General features: G+C 48.9%; 3 protein-coding genes across 3 annotated transcripts; 2 read left to right on the plus strand and 1 right to left on the minus strand.

Annotated features, from left to right (window-relative positions):
• The first annotated feature begins 6,390 nt into the window (after window positions 1-6,390).
• On the plus strand, window positions 6,391-7,756 carry LOC128275393 (uncharacterized). The gene is made up of 2 exons (XM_053013878.1): window positions 6,391-6,532; window positions 6,600-7,756. The coding sequence occupies exons 1-2, from the start codon at window positions 6,391-6,393 to the stop codon at window positions 7,754-7,756; spliced, it is 1,299 nt and encodes a 432-aa protein (XP_052869838.1).
• Window positions 7,757-7,929: 173 nt separating this feature from the next.
• On the minus strand, window positions 7,930-10,300 carry LOC128269256 (apyrase-like). The gene is made up of 7 exons (XM_053006665.1): window positions 10,126-10,300; window positions 9,834-10,059; window positions 9,565-9,774; window positions 9,201-9,491; window positions 8,848-9,132; window positions 8,698-8,773; window positions 7,930-8,629 (listed from the first exon to the last, which is right to left on the minus strand). The coding sequence occupies exons 1-7, from the start codon at window positions 10,278-10,280 to the stop codon at window positions 8,148-8,150; spliced, it is 1,725 nt and encodes a 574-aa protein (XP_052862625.1). The 5' UTR covers window positions 10,281-10,300; the 3' UTR covers window positions 7,930-8,147.
• A 410-nt stretch (window positions 10,301-10,710) lies between these two features.
• On the plus strand, window positions 10,711-11,442 carry LOC128275417 (uncharacterized). The gene is made up of 3 exons (XM_053013912.1): window positions 10,711-10,773; window positions 10,855-11,169; window positions 11,247-11,442. The coding sequence occupies exons 1-3, from the start codon at window positions 10,711-10,713 to the stop codon at window positions 11,430-11,432; spliced, it is 564 nt and encodes a 187-aa protein (XP_052869872.1). The 3' UTR covers window positions 11,433-11,442.
• The last annotated feature ends 5,341 nt before the right edge of the window (window positions 11,443-16,783 follow it).

Raw genomic sequence — 16,783 nt, forward strand, 5'->3', positions numbered from 1 at the left:
CAACTCGTGTGACTAATGGAAGAAGCTATCGGTGTTATAGAATTGAAAAGTAAATACTGATGTTGCGACGTAAACGATACCGAATACAGGCCTTGGAATACTTACAGTCACGAAAGAGTTTGAAACTATTATACATGTTGATAAAGTTACCGTCAATAGCCAAACGTTCATCATGTACACGGTATGAAATAAAAAGTAGCCACACTCAGATTGTAGCAACTGGCGCAAAGCAACTGACGTTAAGCTGTTGAAAATCCGGCTTACTTAGTTATGAAACATGTGCGTAGTGCGTGCGTAGGTAATAGACACATTTATTATAATCGCTAATAAACAACATTAAAACGACATTTTGGGTACCATCTCATTTTGAGTACCATTTATGGTGTACTAGCTGATTCCGGCGCGCGTTGCCACGCCTCATTTCATCCTCATTTCACGCTTATCCGTCGTTTCAAAGGACTTCCTGGTGACGTATCCGATCAGCTTCCCTTTGCATTTCCCGTTACTCCTACTTTTCAGACGATCGGGCTTCCCGGTGACGTATATGTTCAGTTTCCCTTTCCGTCTCCCGTTACTCTGTTCCAAATGGTAGGGCTTCCCGGTGATGTATCCGATTGGCTTTCCTTCCCGTTTCCCGTGGGATACATGGCAAATTTTGCACCAGCTAAATTTGACTCAAATTGTTTGAACACTTTTCGAATTTTGCTGAAATTGACCCAAATTTTGTATGGGAGCCACCATTTGGAAAGTGGCGAGGGGTTTCAAACATTCACCAGAACATTTCCCCTTCCCAAAAACTCCCACCTGCAGAATTTGGTTCGATTTGCTCGAAAACAACCCGAATTATGCTGAATGTTATGTTACGTTTGTATGGGAGCCCCCCAGTTCGTTGCTATCTCTCTCTCTCTCTCTCTCTCTCTCTCTCTCACTATCTCTCTTTTTCCTCTCTCTCTCTCTCTATCTTTCTCTCTCTTTCTCTCTCTCTCTTTGTCTCTCTTTCTTTCTCTCTTTCTCTCTCTCTCTCTCACTCTCTCTCTCACTTTCTCCCTCTCCCTCCCCCCTCTCTCTCTCTCTATTTCGCGCTCCCTCTCTCTCATTCTCTCTCACTTCCTCTCTCTTCCTCTCGCTCTTACTCCCTCTCTTTCTCACCTTCTTCAATAATTAAACGCAAACTATGCAGTTCCCCCCAACATAACACTACTTCTAGATGGATGAAATGAGGGGTGGTGATAGGTGGAAGAAGAAAGGAAGTGGCGTTTAAGTGAAACCAAACGATTTAGAGACCACCAAAACCTAAGAAACGATACCCATATTGCCCTAGGACGTATTTTAAGGATTGGGGTTGTATGCGGAACCGCACTTCCCCTCGTCCTGCAAGGACCAAATTTTGTCACATGGTTTCTCAGGTGACCATCAACTATTGTGCAAGTTTTGATGGAATTCGATTCATTACTTGTGGAGCAATTGATGTTTTTAACGGTTAGTTGTATGGGAGGGCAACGAAAGAGGGGGGTGAGGGGTTTCTAACCTTGACTATTGCAATCCCCGGCCCCAAAAACCCCTGTATATCAAATTTCGAGTCAATCAGTCCAGTAGTTTTGGAGTATATAAGGGACACACAGACAGAACTTGATTTTTATTTATATAGAGATTATGTTTTCAATGATGTCTTATTTACTATGCTTATGCTTTCTGTTAAAAGTGCTCAATATCTGTTGACGGTGTCTACACGCAACAACGTTCCGTACACTTCAATGTAAAGCATCGGTGTTCGATTAAGGCTAGACTGAATCATTACCTTTAGAAGAAAGCTTGATTCGGGTAGAAAACCAGGAACGACAGTACGAGAGGGTCTGATATTGTGTGTGTAATATGTACCCGGGGCGATTGGACACCTGGTGGGAAAGTTGGAGTCCTCTTTTAGTACATCATACACAATCTTTATCAGGCGGTTCTGTGATGGGTTTTTGATAAAAGAGCAGAGGTCCACCGTTCGGGCTACAATTAGTTTTGGCGCTGTGCTGTTATTCAGAACAACATGGTACGACACAACGAGCTGGAAAAGCAATTTAAAAATTGTAGTTGTAAAATTGAATCATTTCATTCAAATAATCATGCCACATAATCGTTCACTCGAAGAAACTGGTACCTGTAAAGTACCAAAAAAGTTCTTGTGACACTCATTTTAAGTTCAGGATTGGCTCTCATACCTTCATATCCTTTAACTGACGAGAAAGCCGAAAATCCAAATCAATTGACTGGTTCAAGATCGATCGCGTTTGTTTAATGTTTGCTGTAGCGTTGAAATATTGCAAGTTTTTTTTCATCTCAACACGTGTGACTAATGGAACAAGCTATCGGTGTTATAGAATTGAAAAGTAAATACTGATGCTGCGACGAAAACGATGTCGAATAACCACAGGCCATGAAGTACTTACAGTCACGAAACAGTTTGAATCTACTATACATGTTGATAAAATTACCGTGAATACGTAAATACGAACTACGTTCATCTTGTGTTTCTGACGATATGGTAAGACTGAGGCCGATGCCATTTAAAATCCGTACTGCAATTGAGTTCGTAAAACGCATTCGCGAAACCGTAATCGTCGGTTATTGCAGTCGGTAGTTAATAGAGTTTTTCAGGCAATCTACATTTATTTACTTTGATTGTGCCATTGTTGTTTTAATTGAGCAGTGCTCTGCCTTTAATGGTAGCTCTCTAGCCAAAGTAATTATTTGCAAGCCGGAAGTTGCAAATGTTAAACCCCAACAATATTTTTGAATTTTGTCCTACGTACGATGATCTCATTCTCTACATCTCGCAAAGCTCCGGTGGGCTGGTCATGCCGTGAAAAGGGGCGGACGACGAACCAGCCCGCAAAGTTCTCTTAGGCCTTCCGGATGGACTCAGAGGAAAGGTGGTAGACTCCGTCTGAGATGGCGAGTTTACATCGCCGGCAATGCGGATGCCACAACCTCTCAGCGCTTGTGATGATGGATAGTAAAACTTGGTTTATTTTCTTTCGTTTTAGATCAGATTTGATCACTATTTGGTGCCACCTAGTATTCGTACCGTCTTTCCATGCATTCCAACGTAGTATATTGGTTTCTTATTGCTGCCTAACTGAAACAGTTGCTTCAGAAAGAAGCCAGACTCGGGAAATATGCCAGGAAGCACCATTCGGGACGGCTGAATGTTGTTTATGTAGTAACTACCCACCTTAAGTGGACATTGGCTGGGAAGATTGGTGTCATGCAGCACAACATCGAACACGACTTTTAGCAAGCGATCTGTCGTCTTATCCCGCAGAAAGGAGCAAAAGTTGATCGTACGGCCCAGGAAAGCATTTTTTCGAACAGCTCCACCTTTGGCTACAACGTGATACGACATTGAAAGCTAAGGGAGATCGTTTAATTTCCGCTGCACGACACATGACTTTCATCGTTTCGCTTACCTTCACATCGTCTAGCTCGCGACGAATGTCGATCTTCCAGTCGATGCTCTGGTTCGTGACCTGTTTTGTCTGATGAATGTATGCTGTAGCATTCATATAGTCGAAGTTCTTACTGATTGTAATACTTGTGATCACAGGGACCAGCTAAATAGGAAATGAAACATTACGGATTTGCCAGAAGTTCCATAAGAAATACGTACAGAAAGCAGAGGGCTTGCTGACTCGGTAAAGTACATCGAAGAAAAAACCAGCAACATAGACAATATCGGAAATACTATGCTCATTTTTCTAGGCGAAAAACTTCAAACAGGTTCGCTACACCCTTTGGAGCGACTTCTACTGAACTTGGAACAGAGTCGACCAGTACCTTTATTTAGTTCGAGATGTAAATCACCGGAAATCGAGGTTGTTACGACCTACATTATATTATTATGGCTGGTGATTATGATATTATGGTTATTCTGGATTTATGCTTTAGTCAAACATTTTATTAAAAAGGATGCTTCTCATTTGTTTCTGTTCTGTAATGGATATGTTGAAGGCCTGGTAAGGTACAAAAACACTGTTGAACTGGTTTTGTTTTATCAAAAAATATGACCTTACCCACCACTCAAAAAACAATCCGTCTACTGTCCGGCTGAGGATAGGCTTTTGGAGATCGCTCTTGTTGGAGGGAAGGTGATAGGACACCACGAGAAGCAAACGTCGGGCAAGGTGCGGGCCCGATCCTTTGAGCATCTACATTCACGGTACTTGTAATTGCATTTCCTGGTGGTTAAAGATACGAGCTGTGATCGGGATCGAGAATGCGCATAAATGGACATGGATCGTACCGTTCTCGACATCAGCCAGCTAACCTTGACAAAGTAGTCTAACTTAATAAACTTGGTCAAAACACTGCAAACTTCATAAATGTGACCATATTCACGTTTGCTATAGTTTTGAGAAAATTTTAAAAGCACTGATTTGTTTTGCGCCGCTGGTTCAACGACATCTAGTTCTAATTTCACAGGTCACAGGACACCTTTACAATGGGTATGATATTGTACATTCGTCGTTTAGATTTGATTGGTCAATTCACTGTAAATTATGCGAGAAGTAAACTATCAACTGTGCAATCAGGGCATTCACTTGTCCGTTGATGATTGAAACACTAGCCCTGATTAGATCTGATTAGATTTGACTTTTTAATTGAACGAACCATTTTAAGATTTTAATTGTTGCACGTTTTGCGACCTAGTTTTCCATTTCCTAGTTATTTGAATGGGTTTTTTGACTAGGTTCATCTTCGCACTATTACGTCCGTTGAATACTCTACCACAGACCACAGATCACAGATGTGTAAAATATTGGCCAAATAAGAGTTTAGATTGAAAAATGCGAAAAGCGGCTGACGCAAATGGGGTTACGACAGATTTTCCTATGTTTTTGAATTATTTTTCGATGTTTCGATGTCAAACTAAAACGATTCTAAAAACAGAGTCCGAAACAAAAATATTTTCATCGGCAGTGTTCAACTTACATGTGACTTCATCGCTGACCGCTTACTCGCACAAGCTTTCCGTAAACATGAAGGTCGAACATCGGTTCGTACTTTAGGCCGACCGTGAACAGTTGCTTGACCACAAAGTCACTCTCAGGAAAGAAGCCCGGCATCGTGATGCGGCCGAGCTGATAGTCGCGAATGTAGTAATGGCCTGCCCGCATCGGGCAACTCTTCGGCAGGTAACTGTTGCGTGCAATTTCATCGTAAATTAGCTTCATCAAACGGTCCTTCGTCTGGCGCCGCAGAAAGCTGCACACGTCCACACAACGCGAGACGAGTGCATTTTTGGAAACCCCGTTGCTAGTAATCACGTAGTAAGCAGTAGTCATCTGATTCGCGACGAGACGTAAGCCGAAAGGTTAATCTTGGGGTCGCAGCAGACGACACAACATTCCTACCTTTAGATTGGCTATGTCCCGTAGGAACTCGATCTCGTAATCGATTCTGTGTGCGTTGGTCCCGTTTCGCGTAAAGGTGGTCGTTATATTCGCGTACCGGTAGTTGCAGTTTGTCTCAACCTTGGTCGCCATAGGCACGAGCTACGGATAGCAGATTAACCACGCTGAGGCCTTTTCTTACAGCCCACGGCACCAAAGGATATCACCAAACGCACCTTAATGAAAGCGATAATAGTTGAACAATTGACCAGTAAAACGACGATCGTTGCTGCAGCTGCTACTGGCACGTTAGCCATTTTCGGGTTTCACACAACGTTTTTGTCAGTGTTCACGTTGAATGCCAAGCAGTAACTAATGGAGAACCAAAATCATCAGAAAGCTATCAGAACGCTTGGCCATCAAATGGGGTATTTTTTAAACAATAAAGTCATTTAAAAACTATTAATAGGCAGCATTTCGCTGCAACTAGTATAGCAGCTATTTTTAGAAAACGATTTAACCGACCGCTGTAAGCCTCAGCAACTTCTGTGTGGTTTATGGTGGGTAATCAGACGCGTGTACTTAAGCTGTTCGGTGATGCGTTCAGCGGACCGTGTGAAGGCTGCACGCTTAATGAGCTCCTTTATGTCCGGCATTCGTTCTTTCAGACCCTCGGACGAGAAACCCATAATGCATAAAGAGCTTGCCCCTTTTAAGACGTTGTTCTGGGTTAGCAGTGGGACGCCACTTTATATCAGAAAATATACATTTCTCCACCAAAACCGCGAGACAGTGGTGTTGATTGTAAGTTCCATGACCCCGCGGCTGAACAGCTGATTCGTGTCGCCCACCGGGTTCCGTTACATTGCGTCGTACGTGTGTGTGTCGTAAGAACGTTTCCCGTTAACCGCAGTTTGTTCGACCTCTGCCTCACGGACAAGTTCATTTGCCACGGAGAGCTCCTCGTGAGAAGGCAGATCTGCGCCGGCGTGGGTTAAGACCTTTAAACATGCTGCTAACGTACGTGCTGGTGCTGATGCTAGGCCGGGGTGTTCTGGCACGTGTCTACATTGAGGACACTACCGACGATACGAAAAGAGTATCGTCAAGTAGTGAAAAAGTTGACCCATTAGACCCAGATATTGATCCAGGTAGGTTTCCCACTCGCGTGAAGTATTCCAGGTAGTCAGTTCCAATCGATCTCTACTCTTCCTACAGCCTGCAGCATATCGTTGCAGCGCGATCTGTCGATCATGCAACCGCTGCTGCTTGAACCGGGCAGTGAACGATTTGTTTGGCCGCGGCTCAACGGTACCACGGTTGAGCTGGACGCCGGCCAGGAGTTGGAACTGTTCTGTTCCCATGGCTTCCGGAAGGGATCACCCGGTGGCCAATCGAAAACGGCGATCATCAGCTGTGCCGGTGATGATGGGTTTACGTTCGAGGCGGAGCGTTACAACATCTCTCAGTTCGCGTGTCAAAGGCCCGTGTTCCACGCGGCGGAACGTACCGGTGGCAAGTGCTTCGCTAACGGCACTACCGTGCGGATCGGGTTCGAGCTCCCCGGCGGACGGTTTGCGCAGCTGTACGAGGTGTGCTTCGACGAGGAGACGCTTCGAACGCACTACGTCAAACATCGGTTGACACCGCATAACGGCCACCATCAGCGGGCCGTCAAGAGACCCGGGTTCTTGCAGGGCAACTTCTATGACGACCTCAAGATGGGCTCCGTTTACTCGTTCGCCACACAACGGGCCACCATCGAGCGCATCCTGGGTAGCGCGGGGCGGGCCGATGCTGTGCTGGACAGCAAACGCGGTCTGTTCTTTGCCCGCGGTCATCTGGCGGCCAAATCGGACTTTATCTACGGGGCGCACCAGCGTGCCAGCTTCTGGCTGCTGAACGTGGCTCCCCAGTGGCAGCGATTCAATGGCTTCAACTGGCAGCGCATCGAGACGAGCGTTAAAGCGCACGTGGCCGAAAGGGGACTCTGGCTGACGGTGTACACCGGGACGTACGGTGTGCTCGAGCTGCCGGACGCAAATGGTGACGGACAGGCAGTTTACCTTGACTTCGATCCGGAGCGGGATCCGGCGGGACGCGTTCCGGTCCCGAAGCTCTTCTACAAGGTACTGATCGACGAACGGGCCCGGGCGGGGATTGCTTTGATCGGGATAAACAATCCGCACGCCACGGAAGATGAGATCGCCGAGCAGTACGTGGTGTGCCGGGATGTGAGCGAGCGGATTGCGTGGCTGCGCTGGAAGCGACACTCGATCCCGGATGGGTATGCGTACGCGTGCGATGTGAACGAGTTCAACGATGTTACTGGCCACCTGCGGCTAGCGGAACCGATCCGCAAGCTACTAGTGTAAAGTAATTTGTAGCAGTATCGGAACACCATTGTTGAGATTTTCGAATAAATAATAAACTTCAGATCAGAAATCAAAATTAATCTATATTTTGTACGGAAGTTCTCCTTTTGTAAAGTGGGAAGGGATTTCAAACATTCACCCTTCACAAGGCGAAGTTTTGATGAATTTTTGAAACGGAGTTTCCGATTTAAAAATATGGCCTGGGAGCGTTTTACGTAAACACTACAATGAACAACTCTATCACAGAGCCCTAGCACTACAGCGGCCGAGAGGGCCGTGCTCGAGGCCAAAAAAGCATAATGAGGAGTACCAAATTGGCCGCTAAGGCCATCTGTTTACAAAATCTACTTTCATGGAGTTCTACATTTGGTTTTATTTTCTTTTCTTCCGTTTACGAACCTTTCGTAAAGCTTTCCCGATCGAAATTCCTCGTGCAGGTACCGTTGGTGTGGTGCGTTATGATTACGCGCGGTTCAGCGAACATGTCCTTCGTGATGGTCTGTTTCTCGTGAATGTAGTGGATAAGAACATCCGAATCGAGTGGTCCCGTCGTGCGCTCTTTGGCGTTCTTCATCATCGTGAAGCCGTTTCGCCCGTCGGCCAGATAGGAAGTGGTGGCCACGTAGTATTCTTCCCCGTCGTTCAACAAATCTTTTGTCTTGCCCACTTTGATGCTCTTGACACGGTGGAGGGGCTCCTTCGTTAGGTCAATTTCTACCGTCAGCCCGGACACCTGCATGGTGTTGTAGCGATACTCGTCGTCAAGCGTTAGCGACTGCTCGATGGCCTTCCGAAGGTCCTTGCCCGACAGTTTCACCAGGTCCGCCGATGAGCCGTACGGAGATGCCTCGATCGCCAGCCCGTTGGTGATATCTGGTGGATTGCGGAGTGGGTTAGTCTACGCAGCGGCAATTTTATTCGCGAATCGATTCGGATCTTACCTCCCTTGCTAATTGGGTTCCGGAAAGTACCCGCTAGCACGACGCCGATAACCAGGGGGCGCTCCGTGTTTGTATACTGAAAACCCAGAACAGAAAAGGCCCAATAAGTAAACTGAGGTTCTCGTAGGTCCAGAGCTCAACAACAATTACGTTTGCGACGAACGAATCGGCAACCACGCTACCGAGCGTACACTCGCACCATCGGCAGGATGCGTGATCGAGCAGCACCTCCGTGGTTCCGATCTTCTCATTGCCCCGACGCGTCACTTCATCTCGCCACGGTTTCAGCGCCTCTAGAGCTTTCTCATCCTGCGCGATGTCGTGCGTCATGTAGATAGGATGGCCCTCCCATCGTTGGACCTCGCCCTGCTCGTCAAAGTACACCGTCAATCGGCCCACGTACTTACCGTACGAACGGGCTTGTGTGATGAGCACCTATTGGGTGGAAAAATGAGAGCTTAGAAAATGGGTTCTGGATTTCTCGGTTCCTCGGGGGATTTTACCTTATGATTGTTGCCTTTATCGACGACAACCGGATAGCTTTCTTCGATCTTATCGTTCACCCGATCGTACGGAGTGTCGGCCGACGGGTTGAGTAGCAACGAGTGCGAGTGGGCTCCCACGATCACGTCCAGCAGCTCTCCCGCTTCCTGGGCCAACTGCTTGTCCCCGTCCAGACCGAGATGGGACAGCACGACTACGATGCCCACACCCTGGGATTTCAGTTGCTGCGCTTCCTTTCGGATCGCTTCGACGGCATTCGTGAACGTTACCTTTCCCGTAGGGGACACATTCTGTCGGATGGATATGATATGCCTGTAAGTCCTGTGGTTCTGTCCGTGGCTATTTCGCCCATTTCGCGCTTACGTGCGTTTTGTCGTACAAGGCACCGATCACGCCCACCTTCCTGTCTTTCACGTCCCGCACGATGCTCCGGTGAATGTTCACGCCTTCCAGTGCCGGTTCGCCGTTCTTTTCGAGGTTGGCCACAATGGTCGGAATGCCGATGGCCTGCAGTTCCTTCAGGTAGGGCGCAAGCCCCTCGGGCCTATGGTCGAACTCGTGATTGCCGAGAGTCTACAGGATGGGACGCTGTGGTTAGAGCATGGGGTGGACCACTAGGTTCCGCACCTTACCATCGCATCCGGAGGCAGCAGTTTGATCAGTTGCGCCGTAACGTTCCAGCGGAGCAGCGTGTACCAGAGCGTGCCCTGGAAGTTGTCGCCCGCGTTCAGGTACAGTGGGTTGCGGTCACTGTAATCTTGCTTCAGTTTCTTGATCGTGTGGTACACCCGAGCAATGCCGGCAATGCACTCATCGCGATTCTCACAGGCCGCCGATTTCTGGTTGGTTTCGTCGAACCTACCGGAAGAGAGAGATGTTCCTCGGTTCAGCTTCCGTTTCGTGTGTGCCTTCTGCGACAATTACCGTGCGTGTAGATCATTGATATGGATCAGAGTCAGAGGGAACCCGTTCTGGCCGCCAGCGGATCTCGGAACGTTCTTGGTGTGGCCGGTTCTATGTCCTAACTGTAGCACCAGCAACGAGATGAGCACCACCGAAGCACATTGGGAACGATCCATTCTATACGATGCAATGCGTACCTGGGACGAACCACTCTGCGCGGGTCAAGGTCTGCCGGTGCCTTTTATAAGGCGAGCCCTGTCACGGTGCACCAGACCCATCTGTGCATGCACGAAGCGCAAACCTACGCAACGGCCGGCTTCACGGGCAAAGATTTCGCAAAACGGACTATGCAAACATTGCCGGCTCCCTGTGGTGGACACGTGCGAAAAAGATTAACCCTTCGGCGCGGACGCTGCACCCTTTGACGGCATGTCTAATTATTCCGCCACTAAGTCACTCCCATTTTGGGAAATTGGAATTTGGGATTATTTGTGCGGAATGATTACTGGCCATTACCGCTGCGTTATCTGATCGGGGATTGGGTATAAAATGAGGCTTCGCGTGAGTTCAGCTTGATTCCGTGTGTAGGTCGAAGCCCGCTCTGCAATGGTCAACACGTTGGCGTGGACTCGGACCCTGCCCGTGACGGTGGTGGTCTGTTTTGGTATGGTAAGTTGACCGGACCGGAACCTCCGGAACCCATCCCGCCCGGGGCCATGGAACTGATTTACCGCTTTTCCCCGCCGGTAGATCTCGGCCCGGCTGCTGATCACAAGGGTTGACTACGACACGAACCCGGACTACGTCACGATGAGGGTGCGAATAAACAATGAGTCGGTGGGCAGCACGGTCGACATCGACGGACGGCTGTTCGTCGACCTGACGCAAGGCATATTCGCCAGTATCGAGGTGGAAACGAAGGTGGACGGGGAGTTCACGACGGTGGCCGGCACCAACAAGGAGCTGTGCGGCGAGGCAGATACGCAGCTGGATCCGATGGTTGCGATACTAAACGAGGAGCTCCTCAAGTTTGGCAATCTCACCTTCATCTGCCCGTACTACCAGGTTCAAGGCTTTGTTTCCGGTTCCGTCCGCCGTAGTACTAATTGCGCGATTTGCCGCGACTCTGTGTTCATCCGTAGGGCTTCTACTCGCTCAACCGCTTTTACATGCCCGACGACCACATAGCGGTTACGATGCTGCCCCCCGGCGACTACATTCTGAAGATGGACCTGATGCATCAGCCGGTGAACGAGACCAAGAAGGTGCTGCTTTTCAAGCTGACGTTTTTTTCTACGCTCACACCAAGTGGCCCATCCATCGAATAAAATTACGGAACGAGCCGGTCTGGATTTAGACCCGAACATGTTCGATGCTTGAATCAGATCACTTGTGTAGTGTTTAGCCTCCCAGTTCGCATTCTGTCCATGTACGTGGACAGGAGGACCTTCAAAAACCAACGCCCCATCTTGCCCGGTATCAGCAGTAACCGGACCGGGGCCGTTTAATTTGAAAGCCTTTGCCGGCAAAAATTTGCATATTAATCGAATGCGAGAGAGTCGAATCCGGGTCTCGTGCACCGTGCTGCATAGAGGATTTTTACAGCCTCCCGCTGCACCAACCCGATGCATCAATCAGCCGAACACTTGGGGGGACCAGTTTCGGTCGAAAGGGATCAACGTAGAGGCTCGTTCCGCTGCTCGTTTTCATGACTTCCGAACGTTCGCTGATTGGCCAGCCAGTGGGTCGGGCTCGGGGTTTGAGTGTTGTTTCGTGAAATTGAAATCGATAGGGGTTGTTGTTGGGCCGGCGAACAGTTTATGCGTTTTTAAATGATTGCCCACCGTTTCGAGATGGTCAGCAATTTGTGGGTTATTATTAAAACTAGTCGAAGCGTAAAAAAATCGTGCTGATTCGGCGCGAGTTCGTGGTTCATCGTTACGTCCGGAAGGGTCCCCGGGACGGGAGTGTAGTTTTATCATATTTAATGTCTGCATCACCTCGTTGGGAAATGGTGTTGGGAAGCATGGGCGACCAACGCGGAAACAATTTGTTGATTGTTGTGTCAGACGACATTAATTTATTCGGAAAAGAGTTATTATAAACGGATACGTCAGGCCGCTATTTGCTTCGCCAGCCCGCGGACAATCAGTCAACGGAAAAGAGATTGTTTGAGCCGGTCCCTATTCGAACAGCTGTGCAAATTGCGATCTTAAACATTAGCAACTACTGCGGATAACGGGCAGCGATGCGGCTGCGAGTCGATGGAAAACGAAGCGATTAACTTGATTGAAATAAATTGACTGTAATCCCTTAGCCAGGGTCACCGACTGGCTCGGCGACCAAGCCTTTCGACCAAACCGTAAATTGCTTCCAGAGCGCGTGAAGCGCGCGTACGAGGATCAAAGTGTCCTCCTCGCCTTGTCGGTCCGAACCGAACCGAAGGGTAGTCCGTAGTGCTGTTCCCGAATAATTGTGCATGCAAATAGAGTCTAATCATGAATTGACACCCAATTACCGGTCCGGTGGCTACGCTCGCTCCGGCAGTGTCTAAATTATGACGTCTGAACCCGGGGCAAGATCCGGGCTCCAGAGACCCGGAGTTCGGCCCGGGGAGAGATTAGTGACAACACTGGTGAATTGTAATAAACGACCTCACCGACGTGTGCGGTGGGGAGTGCCGCCGGAAGATAAGGACTTCCCAAGCACCGGAGATGCGTTTCCAGTATGCCCCGGCAGTGATGATGCGCACTCATCGCTACTGTGCACTGGCTAAGCATCGTGAGGATGGTTAAGGATGGGTGCTGTAAATTAAATGCCGATTAAATGTTTGTGCGAATGGTGCCATTTGCGGACAGTAAGTAGTAGATCAATATTTTAAGTAGTCAAAAGTAAGTAGTTACCTTCAATTCAGGTTACCTTTAAGTTGCACAATTTTGACATGATGCTAAGAGTTACTTAAATAATATACCCAATTCTACGTAAAAACCAAAATTTAACCAAATCCCTCAAAACGAAATTCAAACTTAAAACTCTTTGAATAGTAATGGCGATAACAACTGTGGCATTTTAAATGGTCAGGTGAATCAATCGAAGCACCAATAACCGAGAAGTTTTAGCACAGTTCAAACGTTACACTCGCGACGGTACGGATAGTTTCTGCAATAATCATGGAGCACCCGACGATTTACGATCTACCAAACGAAGTGAGTGATTTTAGTTTGCGGCTTGTACAGGTAAAGTGGCTAAAAAATTATTTGTTTTTTAGCTATTGGAGATGATATTTGACCACCTTGACGTGGAGGACCTGAAAAACGCGTCCCTGGTTTGCAAACGATGGTTAGACTTGGCATTTTTAGGACGGCGAATGGATCGTGTGTTGCTAGTGCCACAATTTCCGAGGGACAAAGTGTTGCTTCAAAGTAATCGAAAATATCACCACCTTAAACTGCTAGAAACTGAAAAGTGCCCTCCGTATCTTAACGAGTTATTCCAAACGTTCAGTGTTTCCTCATTGCGCATAAAAGACAGGAATTTATCACACTCTTCGTTACGGTTAATTTTGTTGGAGGTACCTAACCTTCAGCATTTGACGATTAGTTATCAACTCGGAGAAATGGACAAAATGGTTGAACCGCTCCCAGTTATGAGAAAATTAAAACACTTGGGGATACGCAGTAGCTATCGCAATCCTTGGCATACGATCGCCCCTTCTTTGCAAGGTCTGAAAATGTGTTGTGATTATGAGGACCAGTTGGAGCAGTGGAGACTTTTCAGTGGACAGTTAAAGCAAGTTTATGCTGCTTGCTTTCGAAACAACTCATTGGACCGCTTGTACGAATTGACATTTCCTCTTCTAGAGGAGTTGTCAATAAAATCGCCATTGTTTGATAGTTCGTTCGGAGCAGAAAATTCGTTTCAACGCCACGAGTTTTTTCGAAGAAACGCCTCTTTGCGGCGTCTTCGCCTCGATGGCATTTACCTATCTGAAACGTTAGTTCAAGACATCACGAGCCAGATTAAAAAGTTGACGTCTTTAGAAATCATAGGTGACGCTTTTGTTGAAAGTTATTTTATTTCATTTCATTTCGTTTATTAAATTGGTCGCCGGTGGCTTAACAAATTCAAGCTTACATACTAAGTTCTTAAATACTAGGGGCGTTGGAGGCGCGAAGGCGGGAGCGGAAGGAGGACACGGGGAGGTGGAAGTCGAACCGGTGGCTTGCGGCATTGAAGGAACCGATCGCCCGCAGGAATGGCTCGTCTGATCCGAAGCGAGATTGGCGGGGGGGAATGAGGAATGGGGGTCTGTCGCGGAGGCGGCGAGAGGGGGCATAGAAAGGGAGTGAGGAAAGTAGGGAGGGAGCATCCATATTATGAAGCAGGAGGTTGGCGATAAAGAGGGATTGGGCAAAAGAGTGGCGGGACGCTATTGTAGGTAGCCCCAACATGCGACAGCGAGTGCCGTAAGGGGGCAAGGTGGAAGCAGAGGTACCCAGGAGCCTGCGAATGGCGAGCCTGGTAAACCGCCGTTGTACCTTCTCAAGCCTGTCCATGGAGGAGGGCGACGAGGGGGACCAGACAACACAGGCATACTCGAGGATAGGGCGGACCCAGCAGCAGAAAAGAGCCCTCAGGCACCAAGGATCGCGAATGTCAGGGGATATGCGAGAGATGAAGCCGAGGGTCTTATTGGCCTTAGCCACAGTGGCCTCGATCTGTGGCGTAAACGTTAATGCGTAATCGAGGCAAACGCCGAGGTCCTTCACCGCGGATACTCGAGGGAGGGGAGAGTTAAGGAGGGAATAATTCCAGGATAAAGGCGAACTCAGGCGAGAGAAAGAGATGACACAGCACTTACTAGGAGACAGGCAAAGGCCATTGGACGAGCACCATGTTGCAAAATCATCAATCGCTCTTTGGAGGGAACGAGCGTCGGCAGGACTGGCAATCGGGAGGAAGAACTTTACATCGTCGGCATACATAAGGTAGCCTTCGGTAGGGAGTACAGCGGAACAGTCGTTTATGAACAAAGAGAAAAGGAGGGGGCTCAGGACGCTGCCTTGAGGTACCCCAGAGGGGATAGAAGACGAAAGAGAAGTGGAGGAAGGGGTCTTGACACAGAAGGAACGCCCGGTTAGAAAGGACTGAAACCAAGATAAGAGGGGATCACACAAACCCATCTGCCGTAGCTTAGCAACCAGCAAACTATGTGAGATGCAGTCGAACGCGGCACTAAAGTCCGTGTAGACTACATCCACCTGAGAGCCAGAGGCAGCGGCAGGGTAGATGCGTTGCATGAGCGACATGAGGTTGGTCACTGTAGACCGCTTGGGCATAAAGCCATGTTGGTGTACAGAGATGGAAGAAGAAACGAGGGGAAGGAGGTAGGAGTGAACGACTGATTCCAGGATTTTTGATAAGGCACAGAGGAGGGAAATACCACGGTAATTAGAGGCGGTTTGGCGGCCTCCTTTCTTATGGATAGGGACGAGCCAAGCGGACTTCCAGCCCCGCGGGAAGGACCCTTCCCGCAGTGATCTGTTAAAGAGCTGAACTAGGATCGGGGCGAAAGAGTGCATACATCCCTTAAGCACAGAGGAAGGAATACCGTCGGGACCTGGGGAGTGGGAGAGCTTCAGATTAGAGAGGGCTACCAAGACGCTGTCCTCCGAGATGGGAACTGTGTCGATGGAGAGGGAGTCGCGGGGGGTATGAGCTAGTCCGGCCGTGAGGCATATGGAGGAGCTGGCTGGGTCGACAAACAATCCCGAGAAGTGCCTGGCGAAAAGGTCGCACACGCCATCTGGGGAAGTTGCCGTATCGCTACCTAGGGAGAGGGTGGTGGGGAGGTTAGGGGAGCCCCGCCGAGATTTAGCGAAACGCCAGAAGGATCTGGGGTCCACTGACAGCCTGGACTGCAGACGAGATAAATAAGAGAAATAGCGTGTACGATTGTAGACGCGATAAGCCTGAGAGGCGTACTTGAACAGCTGCTTGTGGTATGCAGAGCAATGCCTGCTATAGAGGCGGAGGGCGCGCCTCACGTCCGTCCTTAATGCACGCAGATGCCTGTCCGACCAGGGAGGTTTAGAGGGGGGAAGGAGAGGAGGGCAACAGGAAGAAAGCATAGAACGTAGTGTGGCGGTAAACGTGTCCACGGCATCGTCGACCGAGGCGGCAGTGTCGATGAATGACCAATCGCTGTCCATCACCAGGTGGTTGAGTTTCACGAGGTCGCATCTAGCGAAATTCAGCCTTCGAGCCTCACCTGGAGCAGAGGACCGGTCCGGAGCCATTGGTCCACTAGGCGGTTGCCCAATGGAGAGCGAAAGCGCTGGATGGTAGCCATCCTCGGGGATGAGTAGGACGGCCGCTGCCTGGACGGCCACGCGCTCGGCGAAGTCGTTAGAGTCCGTGAAGATCAGGTCGAGCTGCCGGCCGTACTTGTTTTGGATGCCAGAGATTTGACGTAGACCGTTGACTGCTAGGCCGTCGAGGAAAACGGTTGTCGAGGCTCCGGCACTGGATGGAACATACGATGGTCCGTCCGGTGACCACGAGATGCTTGGAAGGTTGAAGTCGCCGAGTAGCAGCAAGTTGTCGTTCGGCCCCAAGCGCTCAGTGATTCGGCCGACGCACTCAGAGAGCCGCTCAAGAAACGGTCCAGTTGAGCTTC

The sequence above is a fragment of the Anopheles cruzii genome, chromosome 2 (assembly GCF_943734635.1).
Source record: "Anopheles cruzii chromosome 2, idAnoCruzAS_RS32_06, whole genome shotgun sequence".
Taxonomy (NCBI): domain Eukaryota; kingdom Metazoa; phylum Arthropoda; class Insecta; order Diptera; family Culicidae; genus Anopheles; species Anopheles cruzii.

Bases quoted from the DNA above. Each gene is read 5' to 3' on its own strand.
- LOC128275393 (XM_053013878.1), top strand. From the start codon at position 6,391: ATGCTGCTAACGTACGTGCTGGTGCTGATGCTAGGCCGGGGTGTTCTG. The intron at 6,533-6,599 runs GTAGGTTTCCCA...CTCTTCCTACAG, and splicing joins AGACCCAGATATTGATCCAG to CCTGCAGCATATCGTTGCAG.
- LOC128269256 (XM_053006665.1), bottom strand. From the start codon at position 10,280: ATGGATCGTTCCCAATGTGCTTCGGTGGTGCTCATCTCGTTGCTGGTG. The intron at 10,060-10,125 runs GTAATTGTCGCA...CTCTTCCGGTAG, and splicing joins ATCAATGATCTACACGCACG to GTTCGACGAAACCAACCAGA. The intron at 8,774-8,847 runs GTAATTGTTGTT...CTGGGTTTTCAG, and splicing joins CCGATTCGTTCGTCGCAAAC to TATACAAACACGGAGCGCCC.
- LOC128275417 (XM_053013912.1), top strand. From the start codon at position 10,711: ATGGTCAACACGTTGGCGTGGACTCGGACCCTGCCCGTGACGGTGGTG. The intron at 10,774-10,854 runs GTAAGTTGACCG...CCCCGCCGGTAG, and splicing joins TGGTGGTCTGTTTTGGTATG to ATCTCGGCCCGGCTGCTGAT. The intron at 11,170-11,246 runs GTTCAAGGCTTT...GTTCATCCGTAG, and splicing joins TCATCTGCCCGTACTACCAG to GGCTTCTACTCGCTCAACCG.